Source organism: Tympanuchus pallidicinctus, unplaced genomic scaffold (assembly GCF_026119805.1).
Source record: "Tympanuchus pallidicinctus isolate F22 unplaced genomic scaffold, pur_lepc_1.0 scaffold5, whole genome shotgun sequence".
Classification (NCBI taxonomy): Eukaryota; Metazoa; Chordata; class Aves; order Galliformes; family Phasianidae; genus Tympanuchus; species Tympanuchus pallidicinctus.
The window spans coordinates 30,353,705-30,374,985 of record NW_026294769.1 but is presented as its reverse complement, the minus strand read 5'-3'; the positions used below and the strand labels follow the sequence as shown (position 1 = coordinate 30,374,985).

General features: G+C 38.1%; 1 protein-coding gene across 14 annotated transcripts in view; it reads right to left on the bottom strand.

Moving 5' to 3' along the window:
- GREB1L (GREB1 like retinoic acid receptor coactivator) overlaps window positions 1-21,281 on the bottom strand; it is a 127,858-nt gene that overhangs the window by 54,347 nt on the left and 52,230 nt on the right. For 9 of the 14 annotated variants that reach the window (XM_052704537.1, XM_052704538.1, XM_052704548.1 and 6 more), the window contains 3 exons: window positions 17,901-18,004; window positions 4,072-4,243; window positions 3,668-3,865 (listed from right to left, as the gene is read on the bottom strand). In XM_052704537.1, coding sequence (XP_052560497.1) covers window positions 3,668-3,865; window positions 4,072-4,240 — 367 coding nt within the window. In that variant the 5' untranslated portion in view covers window positions 4,241-4,243; window positions 17,901-18,004. The remainder of the gene's footprint in view (window positions 1-3,667; window positions 3,866-4,071; window positions 4,244-17,900; window positions 18,005-21,281) is intronic. The other 5 variants (XM_052704545.1, XM_052704549.1, XM_052704550.1 and 2 more) reach the window with 2 other exon arrangements.

Genomic DNA, 21,281 nt, shown 5'->3' with positions numbered 1-21,281 from the left:
TGAAAGTACATTTTTCTAGCCAGCAAGCAACACAGAAACCCAAACTCTTTTCCCCTCTGTTTTGCATTGATTATGCATTGATATTTAATTACCTACTAGAGATACGCGTTTCCATATTGGGAAAGACAACACAGGATCTCTCTGCACAAATACAAATTGTGTTGCACGCGTATAAGATTTTGACCATGCAAAATCTATTTCCGTCTCATGGCTGAGATTTATAACTCATTTATAACTGAGTTAATACCTAATTTTTTTTATGCTGAGCAACCCTAACACGACTAAGACAACGACAAAACCTCTGAGCCACTGAAATAAATCAGCTTCTCTTTATGAAATTGTTTATCACCGTGCAATCATAAAAAGCAAGAGCACACAGCTGAGCTGCTCCGTTAAAAAAAAATAATAAAACCTAATCTTCCCACAGGATCTCAGCTTTGTTTAAATAAAGAACAGGCATTTGTATTCTGATTGGGGATTTGCAAATATCAAGAGCAGTCACAGAAAGAATAGTGAATGGCTTTTACAGACATTATCTGCATTTCTTTGAAAGAAAATTCATTAGGTTTTGCTTCTAAGTAGCATATTTACATTCTCAACATCACTTTGTTTAGGTTAATTCAGCGTTAATTTTGAAAATGAAAATGTATCTGCTCAACTGCTGACACCCAGAAGCCCTGGAATTTCCTTCACATTTAAGTTTTTATACATCTTCCCTTTCCTCACCGATAGGAAGAAGCAGTTTCAGTGTGGGCTACCAGCCCCTAGTTGAACTGCAATAAATGAGGTATTTGCATAAGAAATTAGCTTCCAAGAATTACATATGAATTACCAGTCACTGTCACTTGCTATTGTAACTTCACAGTAACTGATCAGGCGTTAAGTACCTGCTTACCTAATTGCCTCAGAAACTGCTTCGGCCCTTCTTTAAGCAACAAGTAAACTGAGGGTTTTCTAACAAAAGAAAGGTGCTACTATTGTGCTTCCCACGTTTTGCATAAAATGCTATTCTACAACTTAGAAACCGTCCGTTTTAAAGCAGCAGCAAAGAAATTGTTAAGAGCAGTTTCCTGTATTATTTTGTTGCATTTGAGATACCTCTCTGAAAACAGTTTTTTTTTCTTAAAATCTTATTTTCGTGGAAATTACAGTAAGTTAATCCTCCAAACTCTATTATTCATGATTGCAAAGCCCTTACTTTTATAAAGTAAAGCCCTTACTATATAAATGCAGTTGCTCTTTCCAAAGGCTAACAGGAAAGTTAAGGGATGTAACATTACGGCCAGCCGCGAAGGAGCATCCAACAAGCTGTCATTCGCAAAGCACTTGTTTTTACCCATGAAGAAAGGCAATGAGTGCTTTCTGCATGCATGTGACTGACAACTCAGCCATCTGAGTAAAAGTACAGGTCATCACAGAAAATTATCTAATGACAACAATATAGATCCTGAATTCAGGAAAAGCAAACAGTACAAATACCTTAAAAGGGAGAAAGATTTCAGTCCATCGGTGCTAAAACGTGGGAGATGGGTTTTACAGCAAGAGGAACTACGAACTGTGGGTTCTGGTACCAAGGTTTTGCTCTTGGATTAGCAATGAAGCATAGGCTCAGTTTAAAGCATCCAAACAGCCACAGTGACTTCAATTAGTCTACCAGTATTCTTTAACATTTACCTAACATTATTTATCTTTCTAATTAAATAACTAAGATAAGGAATGTAAACAATGGCAGCAATTGTGTCTTAAGTCTCTGGAAGGGCATATTCATGAAAAGAAAGATGAGCTATACAATTAATATCTCACTGAGATACAACTAGCAGAGTGAATGTTTTAAACAAATCTGGGGGTTTAAAGACAAATAAAACTGTTCTTACAGATCATCAGTAATCTTAAATACATATTTTTCCCTTTCATTTTCCAGACACAAAAGGAATATACTCTTAAATACTGAAAACACTGAAGAGAGACAGATTTTGTAAATTCAAAACAGCTAAGTTGATAAAGGGTAACGAACAATCCTAAAATCTGGGAGAATGTTGGGAAACTTTCTTCTAATGTATGATGATCATAGATGACTTTTAAATAAAAATCAAAACAGAGAATTGTCTATGTAAGGTCTTCCAGAACGTACTAAAGCCAACAATACTACATGAATACATGAGCATATAGTTACAGACACTATGTAACTATAGCGTCACTAGACATAACCTTGTGATAAGCAATATGCAACCACACTGCAATGCAGGGAGCACTTGTCACTGAGCATCCCCTTGCTGTGCCATGTCAGGCAGCAATGAAGCAGTCCTGAGCAGAGGCAGCATTGATAAACATGGAACAATTTGCATTTTATGTAGATCGTAGAATCACCAAGGTTGGAGAAGACCTCTAAGATCATCTAGGCCAACCATCCACCTACCACTAAGTATTTCCCCACTAAACCATGCCCCTTAGAAAAACATCTAAACGTTTCTTGAACACCACCACAGACAGTGACTCAATCACCTCCCTGAGCAACCAGGAAAAAACTTTTTCTAATATTCAACCTGAACTTCCCTTGGTGCAACTTGAGGCCACTCCCTCTAGTTCTATTGCTAGTTACACAGGCGAAGAAGCCAATCCTCACCTGGTCACAACCTCCTTTCAGGAAGCTGTACAGAGAGATGAGGTCTCCCATGAGCCTCTTCTTCTTCAGAGTGAACAATCCTTATTCCCTCAACCATTCCTCATAAAGCCTGTGCGCCAGATACCTCACCAGCCTCGTTGCTCATTTCAATTGCCTCTCTCATCCCACTTTCAGCTGCAGTGTCCTGCTGGCATGACCTTCTCTTCTTCCTTCTTAGTGTTTAATCTTTAATATATTTGGATGCCATTTCAGCTCTTGTCTGGTAAGCAAAGAATTTCCCATAGCGGTCAGTCTTTCTATTATTTGTATTAAAGGGAACTGGAGATACACTGTCATGGAGGGTAAATGCTTAAATGAACTACATTCAGAAAGAATAAAGTAAAAGAAAAGTCCAACAGGTATATTCATAATGATCCATCCGTTTCATTCACAAGTTTAAAAGAAAAAAAAATAGTACTGTCAGCAATTTTGATCACTCAAGGATTCAATCAGGATTGCTCAAGGTAAGCAACCAATAACAAGCGGGCAGGTGGGGAAGAGAAAACAGACAAGGTTCCACTAACGTCCCTCTTATCCTCCTAGTAGCAGAACAAACAGTAAGTTTCTTCCCCACGTTCTCCCTCCAACTCTTCTTTCTGCCCATGGAAGCAACAAAATCCAGCGTTGCCAAAGTTTCGGATACACCTTAGTGTCTAAGCACTCTGCTAAGGTTTTAGGGATAGACTGGGAACCAGCCATATCAGTGTTGACTCAAGAAACTTCTTTGAGGACAGTAAATCAGTGATTAGTAAAGAAAATAAGGGACTTCCAGAAACTAACCATGGAAGTGCCATGGTGAATCTTAGGAACTGTTTTCAAGTAACACATTTCATTTTATATACTAAAAAAAAAAAGTCCTCTTACTCTATGCCATCTTAGATCTAAGGCTTTGACTATCAACAGTTAATTCAAGACCTCCTTGCTCAAGTGTTTCTAAGTTCAGAGATAATGCATTTTACTGAGAACTGCTTTTAAAGATCTCACAGTAAAAGAAAGTACACCAACCATCAGTAGTGCAAGACCCTTCCGGGGCAGGTTTTTGTGAATACGGGATTGGTGGACTGCTTGAATCTGACATGTCTTCATCCTCCTCTTCATCTTCCATTTCATTAACAGTTTGGTTACTAGAGAAGTCCAAATTTCCATTTTGTGCATAGCGATGTACTAACTCTTTATCCAACTCTTCCACCTTTGGCTTCACATCTGAGCAAGAATAAAATAGAAAATAAAGATTTCATCAGTATTTGTGACTACTCCCTTTTAAAACAACAGTATACTATTCTCCCTCCTCAACAAGGCCTGAAATTCAGATTTTGTGTCACACAATGAGCAGCAGTACAGCTTTTAATTATTTAATGAAATGCATCCCACCCTTTTCTCAGAAAAACAACAATTGAAATGTGCCATACTTTCATGGTTACCTTCCGGCAAGAAAGGCGGCTGGTCAGGATCCAGGTACAGCTGTGAGAAGATTGGCCGTGGGACAACGCTACTGCATCTCAGAGAAGCCTCTATGGAGTTATGAAGAGCTTCTTCAAAACGAGCAGATTTTAGTTGTCCTGCGTATGAATTCCCCATGATCTAAAAATGCAAAGAAAATGGTTGATAAACACAAGGGAAGCTGCATACACAGATCTTTTACAAATGTCAGATGAAGTCTTTTTAATATCCACCATGACAGACGTTGGCAGAGACATCAAGTTAGTAATAATATTGTGCTCTAACTAGCACTACGTTTCTAAGTATTTTGTACCCCACGCATACTCTTGTTACAATTACAGTTTAGCACAACTGCTTTGTGTTTTGCGCATACATTTCCTTCTCAGAAAACTCAAGAACCCCTCTGGTGTAGAGTTTTGTTGGGGGTTGGGAGGAGGAGAGGAAGAAGAGAAAATCATTATTATTGTCATTTTTAAGATTTTCAAAATAGACTAGAGAAATGAATACAACACAGAAAACTGAAAAATGTCAAGTCTGTCTTCATCACTAGTTATTGAACTACTTTAACATTATTTAACTTGGGAGTATGCCATCATTTGGAAAAAAAAAAAAAAAAATCTTATATAGACATCCAGTAACTAGAAATTTTGTTTTTGCTAACATTAACTGAAATTGTGTGGAAGTCAGCTCTCTTTAAGAGTCCTTTGCAAATGCTGTGCAGTTTTTATTTTAAATTATGCTTTACATTGCTATACTGTTAATGACCTTCTAAATTGTCTATTTTTACAGTTAACACATTCATGTTTATAACGATGATTAATTTATGAACTTTATGAAATACTAAGCACAAATAGACCTTGTGATCATCACTTCTTCTTGGGCAACATTATTCACCCCACAGCCACTTATATTTGTTCCCTCAGCGTTAGGAATCAGTAAACATCTAGTAACAGGATGGTCATGGAAAGGTTTACAACTAGCTAGGGCAGACTCAATGAAAATGAATTTTTCCACTTTGCTGGGTCTTCATGCTATGTAACATTTACTCAAAAAAAATTAAGATGTAACATTTTCTGCTGTTCAAAATACAAGACTGCATTTTCAGAAAATTTTATTTCAACAAAGGTTACTTTTCCTCTGTTAAATCAATAGTAGAAAGGACAAACACTTATAATATTGTCTTTGTAACTTCCTTCACTACATGTCACCTAGTCCCATGACCAGAATAAGATCTTAGCCAAGAAGAGAAGTAGGCATTTAGAAAATCTACAATTCTATTCCTGGTTGATTACTGGGTTGCTCAAGGTTTTTCAACAACGATGATAGCTGCTTACATTAGTGTTTCAGAGCTCCCAGCATAGAAAAATATTTCTGACTCAGGGATGAAGTTTATCTAATTACTCACCTCAGATGGATGAGAGGCATAGTTAGCTGTTCAAACTTTGTACTATTCTGGGTAAAAAATTCCATATAGAGTCATTAAGGCTGGAAAGACCACTAAGATCACCTAGTCCATCCATCAGCCCATCTCCACCATGCTGCTCTTTCTGAGAATAAATTTCTCTTAATATTCAACCTGAACCTTCTAACAAATCTGAGGCATTTCCTTACCCAAAATGAAGACAATACAAAGATAATTTTTTTTCCTAAGCTTTCATTAAATTCGAAAAACATCAGGGAGTGTGTATAAACATACAGTACCATAATAAAAGCGAATCAGCATTTAATTATAAAAAAAATTTCCACTTCCCACAGGGCACTGTCTATCTGAAGTCACTTCATACTCTGTTTTCTCCATAATCTATGTGATGTATATTGTTTATGCCTTTTTTTGAGAGAAAAATATTAATAAAATGCCATATGCTTGAAGGCAAAAGTGTATTTTTTTAATTTAATTTTTCTTCATGGGATCTATGCAGAGAGACCTGCTTGTGGAGGACAACTGTCATGGATTAATTTGAAATGGTGGGTTAACATTACTGGAGTACCGTTCCAGCTTGATGTGAGAAAACACAGCAAGATCAGAAGGCCCTTGGAAACATCCAGTAGAGGGAGGCTCAGGAATTGGTCTCCTCAAGCCACAGAATGGAGCAATGGAGCAAGAGGAAGGCTCCTCTCAAGACTCGGAGGGAGAAGGGTGAGGCACTGGTGGGAAGGAAGGGGGTGGAGGGAGCAGCAGCAAGGCACAGGCCTGGCTGCAGCAGGGGAAGCCAGGCCCCAGGGAGCCCAGTGCCAGCAAGCCAGAGCTGGGCAGCTGATGTCCTAACACTGCCCCAGGCCATTAGGGCAGCTGGGCCTCACAGCGAGTTCAAGGGAGCCGGGGAGAGGAGGGGCAGGAGGAGAAGTAGGCTTCCTCTGCAAGGGAGAAGGCTGGAGAGGCCTTGCCACAGCACGCAGCTCACCCATCCACTCTTCTGATCCAGCCGACCGAAAGCCAAGGGCACTGATTCAGGGCAGTGCTGCCTTTGTGTTTCTGTTTTTGAATCTACCCTGAGTGCTTGGTGCAATTAGGAAGCATTTCATTTTCCTCCTGACTTTGTCAATGGTAGGGGGCTTGCAGTCAGCACGCTGCAGCAGTGGCGGAGCTGCAGCACAGCACTGTCTGCTTTAAGTGTGTCTGTGAAGGGGCTCCGAGGATGCAGCAGCCTGGGGGAAAAATAAAGAGGTGGAATTGGAAGGGAGAGAAAAAGGAGCAGAAAGTATTTCTGTCATTAGAACAATGTACCTGCTGTCTCTGCATTAAAATTTGACCAAAACTAGTGATTTAACATGAATTAATGATCATTATTAAAGAAGTTTTCCAAATAATATGTTTACCCTATATTTCCACATTGGTTTAAAAAAAATTTAAAAAAACCAGTCAAAATTGGACTATTTGAGCACACTCAGAGGTCTCTAATGTACAAGAGGTTTAATCTGTTGTGCATGGAAAGAAATATGTGCCCCCAACTGTAGCTAGTTTAGCACAGACCTGATTAAATTCCCAGATTTTAGCCTTATTAATTCACACCACTGGATACCATGATATAGAAATTGCCTTTTGTTTCAAAATCTCAGCAGAAGTCTGTAGCCCAGTCTATCCTTAGCTGTTTCAAACTGTATATAATAACAGAGCGTTATTATGTGTAGTAAGATTTTCCTCTACACTTTCTCATTACTCCGCCAAGGAAGAAGGTTCAGACATCCCTTCTATTTCACCAACTTTGCCACTCTAGGCAGGCAATTTTTAGTCCATGCCCTGAAAACACTACTGAGAGACACAAGACAATTAAAATGGAACAACTTCAAAATGAAATTTGCAGCAAAACCTAAGAAGAGAACTTCCTGACATTCAGATGACCTGCACCTCCCACCTCTATCACTCTGAGGGTGCTTCTCTGTAAAGATCCTGACACTAAGTCATCATGACTCCTACCCTACACATCCTGAGCATCTCCACTACTGCTGTGCTGCTTCAAAGCTGATTTACTGAGACTATTTCACGCCTTCTTTGCAGTAGCCAACACTGAGCCGGAGGATTAAGGAGCATTTGCTGGAGTTAGAGAGCTACTCTGCAGTCCGAATTGGGGTACTAATGCTGCAAGTTTTGGTTGGAAATTAACTATAGATGTTCACTGTAGAAAACAATACTAGGACTGACAGGTGACTCCATAAAGGCAGACAGAATTGGAAGTAACTAAAGATTACAAAGACAATTTTAGCACTGCAGTAAAGGACACAGGCAAATCTGAATGCTTCTTTCAACCACAGAGGCTGAATTTGCAATAGAGTCGTATTAATTCAAGCAAGTAATCTAGTTCTGTACTGTCAAGAGATCTACGCACAAATAGGACACTGCATGTTCTGGAAGAAGCAGGGCCTAGCTTCTTTACAGCTCCAGCAGACTGGCAGTGTCTGAGCACTGCAACATCACAAACTTATTCCAATCAGAAAAATACATCACTCTGGTCCTGCACATACCCCTCCCACACACTAAAAAAAAAAAAAGAACTTTTTTGGAAAGTAGACCATTACCCAGCAATTCTCTGGAGCAGATCTACACAGTGAGCTGAAGGCTTTACGAGTAAAAATATAATCAGATCATTCAGTACACCAGATAGCACATATCTGGCCTCCAGGTGGGTCATGACCCCAGAGACTTTAAAGGAGAGGAACTGAACTGGAGGATGAGGGAGGGGGTGACTGTTGTTGTTATGGCTTAAAGCAATTTCACAATTACCTGATAGCGAATGATGAATCTGATGCAAACACCCTCCATTAAGTCAGCTCTATCAAGTCCTTACTTTGTGTTTAACCTAATGATGTAATTGTATTCTCCAAAACACATAATCTGACTTTTGATCTGGCCTAACCCCACAGAAAAGTTTCTCTTCAAAGGAAAGGAAAACAAGCTCCTTGACAAAGGTACTGTCAGGCCCCACAAAGCTTCTGTATCTTGAAGGGTCATCTTAGGCAAAGGGAAAGCAGGCATCTACTTATACTGTAAAATCATTTGGGAGCTGATTGCTTCAGGTACATTGAGCATTTTCTGTTATTTACATCAGCCTTAACTGATGTTCTGGGAGTCATAGTTTTTCCACGAAGGCATCATTAGGATCTATCACAAACATGCATACAAGCAGAAAGGATGACAGCTAACAACACTAGTAACAAAGATATTTGTTAATTAAAAGTGTAGACTACAATGACAGAAGTATATCTGTATTAAGTATATGTATCGGAAGTGTAACCAGCATTAACCATAGCAACAAGTAGGAAAGACTTACTATAGGAGCCAATACAAGAATGCAAGACAGTGTTCTCATTAACAGGTACCTTATCTCACAGCCTTTGTAAGATCCCCTTTACCCCCACAGTCCTTTCAAGATCCTGAGATTCTCACTCTGCTTTTGTCTGTGTTGGGGTTATTCAAGCTCAACTGCAAAAGAGTTTACAGTTTTATCTGGTGAGTGACAAGACAATTCACAAAGCCTTCCAGAAAAAATGAACAATTTGATTATACTGACTGTTTATGGTGTTACGGTCTCTTAAAATTTTTCATTTACTTTGAAGAAAATATTGATAACATCCTATATCCACTACCACATCCAAGTGGAGAATGTGAAAGACCAAGAACACTTACTTTTCCTGACAGGGCTTTCCTTCTTTTTACTCAGTTAGTAGTATCTCTCTACAGTTGGAGTACTGAACTAGATTACACGCGATTAGGAAAATTCCTTCACCAGATGCAGATAAAAAAGCTATTCCACAAGAACAGAAAGCAAATCCCAAATGGCTGCTATAGCCTGACTGCATCAGACATCCTCATACTCTTTCAGGCACAGCTCACAAAATAATAAACATGCTAAAGGTAAACTTTGCACCCGAACTCAGAAAACTCAGTGATGCAGCACTGAGGACAAAAAAGGAAAATAACCAAGAAACAAAACCTGAAACCTATTTAAAACTCTGAATATCTCTAATTCTTTTAAATATTATTAGCACACATCAAGAGGAGCTTACAGCTGCAATCAAACTCAGAATACATTGTGAGGTGCTGTGCTACAGAAGTCTCTCAAAGTTAAGCTCAAGTTTTACAGAATTGTCACTCAGTAGTTTTAAGTTAAGAGCTCAGCAGTTTATTGCTCAACATCCTGCATTTTCCTTCATCTTTCAAATGCTCTGCAAAAGCCTTTCCAGAATCATTAGACGTAATCTTTGGCAAGACTGAAGTTTTCAAGCACTGTTTCAAAGTTCAGTGTGTGTGGTTAGAGTCAATCCGTGTCAAACTGACAGCAGTGGGTCCTCCTTAGCCCCATCTGGAGCTGAAAACCATTTGGCCAGATTCCCACACACGAGTCTTTGTGAGTTGAACTACACAGAGCTTGGACTGGATTTAGTTTCCTCCAGGCCATCGCTCCAACTCAGAAACCAGACGCCGAATCCCAGGTAGTCTGAGCTCACATGCCACAAAGAGAGGAAGGCTGGGGATGCTGATCACATTCCTCTTGTGAGATTTGAGATGATTTACAGATTGAGCTTACCAAGCTACCTCTGACGCCATTTCCTCGGTAAACAGATGCAACAAACAGATGAAAGAAAACATTTGACTACTTAATTTAAGCAAGTTCACCCACAGTGATTGCACAATACACAATAATCACGAGGGGCTAGTATCTGTGAATGACATGCTATAAGCATTTAAGGCAGTGGATGCCTACTTGAACACATAAAAGTTACTGTAAGTATTGTAAAAAGACTGCAAAATGAATGGAGCGACATCTAGCAGGCTGCTCTGAAACAAGGAACATCTTTTGATGGCTGCAATACTCATGCAGCTTCATGTGCAAAGAACCTCCTATGCATGCAAATGCTCATCTACAAATAAACACTGTGTGTCCTGTCACCACTTGCATGCATACACAAACTTTTACTGCCTCTTTTACACCCTCAGCCCTCCAATTGTTCACACATACACCCCCAAGCAAACTCCCCAAACATTTTCCTCTGAAATTTTCCACTACTGTGGAAAAACAAACCTACTTAGAAACCATAAACAAACTGTAGTTTGTGTTTATAATAATTTAAATAAGTAAACAATAAATAATTTAAATCATTTTAATTCTTTGCTCATTGATTTGTGTTTTTCTTTGTTGTTTCACGGAAAGTTCTTCAATATACGTTTGTGGAAGAGTGCAGAAAGAAGACAACAAATTTGAACATAAGGGCAAAAAAAGAGTGGAAGAATTAATAAAAAAACAATTTGCCAGTAATATAAAAGTTTACTTACATATAACCATATGAGAATGAGAAGATTATACAGTGGAACCCGAGCTTTACACAGATTTATGTTCTTCATGAAACAGAAGCTTCCAGAAGTTAATTATTTTGATTTAACCCATTCTGACTGCAAATCTTCTTTGAGTCCATTAAATGATTCTATGAAATTAGCAGAGAAGTTACTGTAAAGGTTTTCCAAGGTTTTTAAAATTAAGTTGTGAAAGCTGGAGAAAATCCTTTTATGCTACTGGGATCTTCCACCATGTACACAGGGAAAAGAACATTTCTATGTACCTTCAACAAAAAGAGTACATTTTCCTCTTTTATTTAAATGGAAAAGCCTTCAGAAAAAAATAAAATCATCATAAAAGTCTAGCTTTTCCTTTTTAGTTTTTGGTAACGTTGAAATACTTCATCAATTTAAAGCAAAGGATGTGCTCACACTGATTGCAGAGGCAGCACAAGGAAATCACCAAGGAGCACTTCCGAAAATCTCATCTTGCCTCCTTAAAACAAGCCCGCTCCTACTCAGTTTTCACCATTTATGGCCTTTCCCCTAAATCAATAGGGCTATTAACCACATTATTAATGCCAGTGCAATACAACTAAATCAGTAATGGTGCTTAATCTCAGCTCTAAGATCAAGGCATATTTGGCTGTGTAATTCTGATTTAGCAATTAGTTGCAGACATGAATTGAGGCTCCCAAAAACTTTGCGTCTTAGCACAACCAGAAAAGTTATGTTTGAAAACTTTGAGGTACCACCACTACCACCTCAGCAAATGAAACTACAGAATGAGTAGTATCTACAAAATTAACATAAGAATGATTTAAATAACTATAGCCTGATGTAGCAAAACTGAGATGTTTCTCTGATCTCAAATAAGTTCCCAAAATCATATAATCAGAACTGGTATCTGTTTCCAGGCCTAAAGATTTTCATTGTTTTGTTTGTTTGTTTGTTTGTTGTTTTTTTTTAAATATATACATAGTTTTCATGCATACAGACATACAGGCATTCACTGACAAAACATATTCTGATAGTAAGCTACTAGCTAAAATACATTTAGTGATTGCTAAGTAAAACAAACTAATTAGAACTACTGCAGACACGACATTTTAACATACTTTACATTAATCTATAACACAGGAATGTATCTTCTCAGTCACATCAGTTAGCTAACTTAAACCTTAAGTTTTAATGTAGATTTAATGGGTATTGCAATGGAACTCTGTCTAATAATACCCCATTTAGATATACATATATACTTTAATATATATTTTTTAAATTTCCATGACTTAGAAACTCAGTGAAGAGTCTTGGTATATATTTCCAAGTAAAAAAGTTAAAAAAAAAAAAACAAAAACAAAAAAAAAAAATGTACAAATCCATATTTGTCAAGAATTTTAGCATTAATAACTATTTCTAATCTGTTTAGTTTCAGGAATTAGGGTTTTTTTTTGTTTTTGTTTTTCCCCCTGAGGGGTTGCTTTTGAGAAAGTGGAAGAGAAAGCTACCAGTGTTTCAAAGGAGATGTGCAATGAGAGAAAATGAAGCATTAATGGTGGCATTTCAACTTGCACTGCTAGTAAAAATGGACTTCATGGCTGTCTATTAGGGTAAGTTGGCCTGACTGTGAGAAGCTGAGTGCTTCACCTATAGCCCCCAAACATCATCTGAAGGCCTTATCAGTTAAGATTGTGATCAACTCTTCAACACTACTGGACTAACAAAAATCACCATGTGAAACTGCTAATATCCATGTTGTTTTGAACCTTGACATTCACTCAATTTGTTCTTAACTCATACTCTTTTTTTTTTTTTTTTTTTGGCACCTATGCTCTATACCAGTTTTCTTGGTCTGCCTTAAGTCCTTAGTCCTGTAAGTACATATTCATTTGCTTAGTGTTGTATTACTGTTTTCGGTATGACTATGGAATAGGGCTTTGCACTGTGGATTAGCAAAACACATATATAAATTAGATTGCTAGTACTCTGTACCATAAAACGTGATCTGTTCTGAAACATCTCAACATAGAATTCTAGGGTGTAGGTACTACAATGCCTACTAAAGATTCACATAGGCAGCTTTTCCCCACTCACATGCTAACTACTAAATAAAGGAACCAGGAACACCATCTACTGCCAAGCAATAGAAAATAATTTCTATGCATCTAGCAGAGATAGCCTTAATTCCAACAACATGTACTAACTGACACCAAAAATAAAAATAAGGAAATCCCAGTACGAAGCATAATGGCAATACAGGTTTTGTTGGCTATTGGAACATTCCAAACAGACAATCTGATTCTTCAGGAACATCATGCCTGTTCTGATTTGTGACAGTTGTAAAATACTAAAACTGAAGCTCTGCAGGAGGACTTTGTAAGCTGCATCCCTTCCTTTGCTGCAAGCAGCTCATTTTTACCCCTTGAAGCCAGCAGAACTGCAGTCATCGTGTGGCAGTTTCTCAAGTAAGCAACCAGAAAGCCACCTCAGAAGTGCTCTTCTGCTGGGGTTAGCACCTTGAAAACAAGATGGGCTCCACAGCCAGAGCATGGCTGTGATGTGGCACAAACCAGGATAATTGGCAGCCAAGAACCTCACAAGCTCTGTTTCCCAAATCTCCTTCACCCATAAAATGTAGAATCCTGCCAAAAGCACTAAGTTTTGCTGCTTTCTCTCTCTCACATTATTAAACAAATCCATAACACAGATGTCTAGATTAAAAAGTACAAATAAATCAAGGACTAATAAATAACGTCTTGAGAAATCAAACTGCCTTCGCTAAAGCATTTGTATAAAAATGCATACATGGGTTATTGGTTACAATCCTCTTTTAAAACAAATTTGTCTCTTTTCTTCCCTAATGCCCAGACTGAAAACAAGGCAAGTCCAAAGAAAGTGTTATCCTTGCTTTTAGGAAATGAACCAGCAGAGGTGGAAAGGAGCCTCTCTTCCGTTGCGGAGAGACTGTGCCAGGATGTTTGTCAGAAGTTCTCAGAGCACATTCCTGAGCAACTCTTCCCAAAACTACTGTTTTTGAATAGGTCAAAATGGTTTCATTTCTCCTCATCAGAACTCAGTATATGTTTTTAAAAAGGAACAAGCAATTATTTTCTAATCTGAAGCTCCCATGCTGTCTACAGGTTGAGAGACGTATGTAGTATCTTTTTTCTGCAGCCTCTTTTAATAATAATGCAGAGGCAAACAAATAATAAAGCAAGCTGCTTTCACAGCCATTTCTCTTAAAAAAGCAAACATTGAACAGACACAAAACCTTGCATAGGTCAAAACCATAGCAATCACCTTAAACACACAATCTTAAGTCAAATATTGTATGGACATTTTTTGCAGCCTACCTGCTAAGACTGTTTATATCACGGATAGAATTTCTATTAAAAAGACAAACGCCTCCCACAGAATCTTGTTGGAAATGAACTTCAAATTGTGTTTTGTAGAGTCCTTTTTCCTTCCCCGAAACATGTGTTTATCATGTGTCAAAGCTGACTACTTTCTCCCCTTCCCAGAATACCATGAATTCTTCTGTAAAATAAACAAAGCTCTGCCAAGCATCTCTGAAATTACCAGAGGCAGTCCTGCTTGAGATCAAAGATGCACATCACTGCTAGGCCTTCTGCAACATCCAGCCTTTCAGTAAAATGAAAATTACCACAAACAGGTAATCAACAGAACAAAACATTAACATCATCATATCCAAGGGATGTATCTAAAAAGAACAGTTTTGTCATTCAAAGGGATATATCTAAACAGAAAATTGCCACTGAGGCGTCTCTTCGGAATCCCAATAGGTGTTTGAGGGATGTACCCATTTCTGGGCATTTATATAACACCATTTAAATCTGACAAAGAAAAATGTTAATCTTTACCTAAAAGATGCAAAAAATCAATAATTACATATTAACACCCCAATAGAAGAAGAAGAGTTTCGTAATTCTATTGCTCATATTTGTTCTGTGATGCAATTCATTACTTGTTCTGACACCTGTGTATGGGGTCTTTATGTCCTGGAAGGAGAAAAAGTGATACTAAAATTATTATTTATTGGAGGCATCAGATGTGCTCTCTACTTGTTTTTCTCCCAAAATGAAAAGTCTTAAGAATGTTCATAAGCTGGGCTTAATTTACCTGCAACATAAACATGCTATCAGAGGCAATTTTGCTTCCCAAAGTTGCTATTATTGTTTAGTGAGTTGGTAATACAAAAAATTTACTGGGCCTATGCACTCTTGAAGGCACTTATATAAAACTTCCAGTGAATACTGACATTCAGTATGAAGAAAATAGCCTTCCCAGTATTTATATTCTACTTTTGCAGCAGTCAGAGAAAAGTACTACGTGCAAAATACTTACTGTGAGCTAAAATCTTCTTTGGGTAGGAAAAAAAAAAAAGAAATATCTTAATAAGATACAGAGCCATTCTCTACAGAACAGCAGATGAAAAAAAATCTTAATAATACATGTACTTCCATGTTATATATCTTATCTAACTAAAGTATAGGATCTTAAAAGTTAGTTTTCCAGCTCACACATATACTCCCCAAAATGTTTTAAGTATAAAGCTGATATTAAATATCTCTTCATTTCATATAGATATATATATAAAATGGGATATCCGTATTTTTAAAGCTGAACAGACATCCCATCAAGTTCCTATGGCAAAAGTCAGTCCAATCTCATGGATAAATAAATCACTAATTCTTTCTTCATCTGTTACTGCCTCACTGCAAAAGAATTAAGCTAAGGCCTAGAAAGTCAAAGTTAAGGCTTCACCTTCCATCCCCACCCAATCTATCCACTCCCTTGTGTACCCCTCAAACACACATGCTATCATTTCCTGATGATTTGATGTGGTTATCAAAAGAAATTCAGAATATGTGTCAGTTTTGTAGCAACTTGAATGCTATACAAATATCTTGATTTGTTTTTTAGTAGCTTTATTCATTCACAACTTTATTTGTTTAAAGGTGCCTTAACCTTGACATGAATCAATGCTAAGCATCTGTAAATAGCATTTTTAAAGAGTTTAAAAATTAAGCTCTTTCGAGAGCCATAATTTACAGTGAAGTTTCTTCCCAAAAATAAAAGGGAAAAAAATCAAATACAAAACTGTTTGTCAACATCTTTGCTCTTTTTTTTTTTTTTCCCCTTGAAAATTATGCAGTTTATTCTTCTTCGCTCTTCTTACAGTGTTCTTTTAAAGATCATGAGAAACCACCATGTTAGTTACTATAAAAATGCTACCACTGGCTCCCAAATATCTTTTTCTTCCTAATTTGACAATGACTGTTTGTGTATGACAGTAGGGCCAAGGAGTCTGAGATCTTGGGTTGTGGCCCATGCCCACCCCCCTTTCCAAAGGGAAACAAAAAGCACTAAACCTTTTCAGCCACACACGCTCCTTCCCCCACCACCTTTCTTGCAAAGACAGCTGCTATTGCATTTCCTTTCTTGTTACTTACGAAGTCTTGGTTCTTGACATTGATTTCTTATCTGTTTCTGTGACAAATGTTTAAACGTTAATAATCTGTCAATCTGAAGAAAGATAGTGCTAAATAAATTATTGGAATTAATTACTCAAAAACTATCCTTTAAAACTCACTGCAAGCATTACAACATGAGCAACAAAAATTGCTCAAGAGCAGCAAAAAAACCCCATATTTTCAACCAATTAGTAAGTGTTAGGAGATTAAAAAGTTATAATTTAAACAAGGCTGAATCCTGATAATCTAAAGCAAATCTTTGAGGAGACACAGAGTGACTAGGATAGGACAGCTCCTTAAGAAGCAGTCTTTTAATTCCTAACTCATGGATTTTACTTCGTACTTTTCGATTATGACATATAAATTTTAGGGTCAAAAGGTGAAAGTTCAGGAATGTTTTCAGTTATAGAACCAATAAAATGATAAACATTTGGGATACCGAAGTACACTTCTACTCTAACTGTTCTTTCAGACCCGCACTGACCGCACTATAATAGCTGCCAACATTTGGTAAGGATTAGCCTTTCATTTAGACAAAAGAAAGCATTCCTTAGCTAAATCAGCATTTTTTGCCATCAGACTCATAAAACCTTTTCACAACACAGATTTTCAAGAGAATCCTTTAGGGTTTTAGGATGCTGCTCCTTTTACTAAGTAACAAAATACACCCCAGGGTGTCTCATTGACCGCACTCAGCTGTCCTTTGACCTCCGCAATTGTTTAGGCCTAACTTCAGGGCCACAGAATCTGCCTCCCCCCCATCAAGGAGGCGAGTGTTGCATCTTCCAGGCACCCAGGGAAGCAAAACGCTGGAGGTTCCCCGCTTACTGACTTCTACCACGATCCAGATGTTGCCAAGTAAAACCTTCCTGCAGGCAGGTTTTGGGACCCTGCGGGGGCCACTCAGGACGTAGGTGGTGGCAATGACCCCCTCGCTCTGCTAGGCCTCCATGCCGCCCCCTTGCCCCAGGGATGCGAGAGGTCATAAAGCATCTTCAGCCTTCTGGGTACACTAGCTATTTAAATGCAACAAGAAGCTATGCAAGCCCAATACTGTGTACTGAGTCAAGCCTCCCCCTTTAAGAAGTCACAAAAAACACTTGTGAGAATCTCAGTTGGAAGCACAAATCTATCCTGATCATGACAAAGATCTGCATTCTTCTTCCCATTTGTTTTAAGCCCTTTGAGAGGACAAACAAACAAACACCCACTCTCCAAGTGAATAAAACTCATATTTAGCTGGTAGCTTAGGTATTTGCAGTGCTTCTAAGTACAGTATCAGAAGAAAAATGTTACAGCTTCAAAAGAACTGCTATTAAATAACAAAGTTGACCTCACAGTGGATATGTAAGAAAAAAATAGAAGTGTACATCAGACCTCTCTGGAGAACTTAAGATATATACACGATCAAAGCAAAACAAAATAGAAATTTACTGTCTACAGCATTTTTAAAATGTAGTCAGTGCATTTGAAACCTCAAACATTAAACACAAACATCCCACATATTCTCTATGAGGAAAGAGGAGTACAGTACCTTATCAGATTCCTTTTAGCCTATCTGAAATGCTGTCATGATTAAAGGATGCAGCTAAGAGTTTGTGAAGTCTTGCTGCGAAACTGCTTAAAACTCCTAACCGCCTGAAAAATAAAAAGGGAGAAAAAAACAAAAAACAAAAACACACATTAGAATGATTTATGCCAGCATGTATTTTATAACAACCCAAAAAAAAAACCTGCCTATCCACACCTGGAACAGAGCATACTCGGTTAAATCTGCATTGCTTTTTCCTGTGCATTCTACCAGAGGAAAAGTCCAAGTCTGTCGCTATATCTGTATATTTTTGGTGCTGAAGTCACCATATGCAATATTAGGAACCTACCTCATCAGCATGAAACATTTAACTGTTACAAAAACATCAAAAAGAAATGATAACGTAGAAATAATTATTTGACTCCTCGTTTAAAAAGAAGCCAAGTAAATGGGAGGTTGGTTATCTATTCTGAACTAGAGATCAGTTTTCAAAATGAAGTCAGAATTTGCTGATTTCTCTCCTATTTGACATCCCACAAAGGTACTTAAACGAAAGTATTTCTAATAGAAATGACAATTCATAAAAGAGAATACACCTGAAATACCCAAAAGAATGAAAACAATGGTAGAGCAAGTAGTGAGCAGAACAGTATCTCCTAAAATACTTAGGGGTGTACACAACAGTAATTAACATCAGGAAAAGCATGAAATTAAGTTATCATCAGTGAGATTCTGACAAGACTTTTAGGCATACACGCTGGTTTGACTTCTTAATATTTTGTGAAAAGATTTCAAGATTATTTCAAAAGATTCTTGCTCACAGATAGGATTTTGGGCTTAAAGCTGCTACCACACCTTTACACCTGCTGTCAAGAACAGAGTGAATACAACTCTTTCAGATGTATGCCTGTAGTTCAGAACCCAGGGTTTAAAATGCAAAGTGAAATAGCTTTAAACTTCTTCCTTCTCCTGTTTTTAGAAATTAGACTATTGAAGAAAGCAACTCTAGCCTTTACCTCTTACCAAGGAAATGTTTTTCTTCGGAATTGTGTTCTGGGAGAAGACACGTACACAGCTCTCTACTCATGCCCCACATCCCTGCAAGGCCCGCAGCAGATCTACCACAGATGGCCCACAAGGTTAACATGCTCAGCTCCCGACCAAACCAGAGTACTCTGCGAGGACTTTAATGATGGCAGAACGGCAGTAATCCAATTCCAGCAGCTCCTGGGTTTGAAATTGCTATTTTTTGGACACGTGCTGAACATTTCACCTGCTAGTAATGACATTTTTGTATTTTCTTCTAATTACACTCAAAGCTAAGACCTTTGGCCCTAGGCCACAGACCGCTATTCAGGCTGCACACATTCTCTTAAACGCCCTGATCCTTTGTTGTCACCCTTAGTCTTTCATCTATTATTTACATCCATTGAGAAGAGAGATACTCTACCATTTGTGAAGCTTTAAAGCTTCTAATCATCTTAATTTCTTCGCCTTTCAACCAGTGCTTCCCCTTATGGACCAATGCCAATAGTGTGACAAAATAATTTTTCAAGTCGAGATCCTCCCAGACCCTTCCCAAACCTTGACACGCACTGGGCTGCGCCTTTTGTTTGCAGCCAGCTGCTTTTGCAAACACAGACCTCTGCTCGGTTTGGCGCTCTGACTTCACTTGTTAGCGTGCTGGGAGCAGTTTTGGGGGACTTGGGGTATGTTGTTTGTTTGTTTGTTTGATACCACTTTCTTTCCATTACAATGTTCAACTGAACTAGTCAGTTAGGCTGCATCAGAGATACTGTACTGAAACTATTTAAAACATTAAGCACCCTTTGAAAGCCAAATTGCCACAAATTTCAAGTTTCCTACTCTTCCAGAAGCAAATCTACTAATAAGCTCAGCTTTGATTTTCTGTTGTTACACACTCGGTATTGAAAGATTTCAAATGCTATTTAAGAAATGCAAAAAAAATCGGCAACCTTTCTGCTGGTTAACAGCAGCATTGATTTGTCTTAGCCTTAGAGCATGATGCAAAAACACAATTTCTTCACATGATCTTCAGATCGTACCCTTCAGATCCTCCTTTATTTGCAAATAGGAAGAAAAAGACTACGGCATTTTCACCAAGACAGGTCTCTTCAGCATACATCTGTCTTCAGTTTCCAAGACTCATGGGGTGTGATCCATCTTGGCTCTTCCTTCCACTACTGCCTGGCTTACTTTTGATTTCTAACAGAGCTTCCTTGTTGTCTGTCCCTTCTGACGACCCCAGCCCCCTCAGCTTCTCTTATTTTCACCATTTGCTTCAACCAGCAGTTCACTTGAGACTCATCCATCTTACAATGCCCCAAGTGACAGATGCTCTTAGGAATGACCACGCTGCTAAGGGAACAAAAGATAACATCACCTCTAGGAACTCAGAGAGAAATACAACTTCAACCCTAAGACAGGGCTGTCCTGAAGGACATGGCACCATAAACCTCTCTCAAGTGGAAAAGAAAAAAAAAAAAGGACAATTGCAAAGAAAAGGAATCTGACACAATCAAAGGCCAAGAAGAGTATGTGTTTTGTTGCAGCTGTAGTTAGTAGCATTGATGGCCTTTTTACTTTCTTTATCCTAGCAACCTATGGAAGGATTTTGTGAAATTTGCCTGTGATCAAAACGAAAGAATAGAGATATTTGGTATAAAAACTGTTGAAAAATTCCTACAAAATTTAGAAGGCGTTTGGAAACAGTTTCAGCCACATGGCATAGAAAGCAAACAGACCAGCTGTTGCTCAGTTAAGTTCTATAGGAATTCATAATCACAGTACAAGCAAGTGTACTTGATGAACAAATAGTGTAATGGGAGTTATGTTACTTCAACATCACAGCTGCTTGACAAACCAATAATTTGCAAAGTCTGCTTTGACATTTGAGCACATATCATTTAAATTACTATTAATTTTTTAAATTAGAGTGATTTATTTTGCAAGCTAAAACTCACACCTCATCAGATTGAAGCAAAAATCTCTGCATCAAAATACACCCAGAGTCTTTTATCGAGTTGGTGCAAACCGACTTCTGAGTGGGAGAGAAGCAGTTCTGGGTGGTTCTGTAAAACTCTTACTCAACAAAGAGGAGGGCATATTAGCATCTCCCAGTGACATACTAGCAAAAGTGATAACACAAATTCAGAGAATCCCTTCATCTACAGTGCCATCCAGAGAAACCTACTTCTCTCTCAGGAAAGCTTCAAACAGCATCTCATGATCGGTTTTCAAACACTACAGGAAATAACCATCATTACAGTACATGAGATTGACAGCACATGAGGCTAATGGACACAAAAGCCAGAGCTGTAACACAAAGTATAGGAGGTCTATTAACCAAAAGTTCTCTGTTTA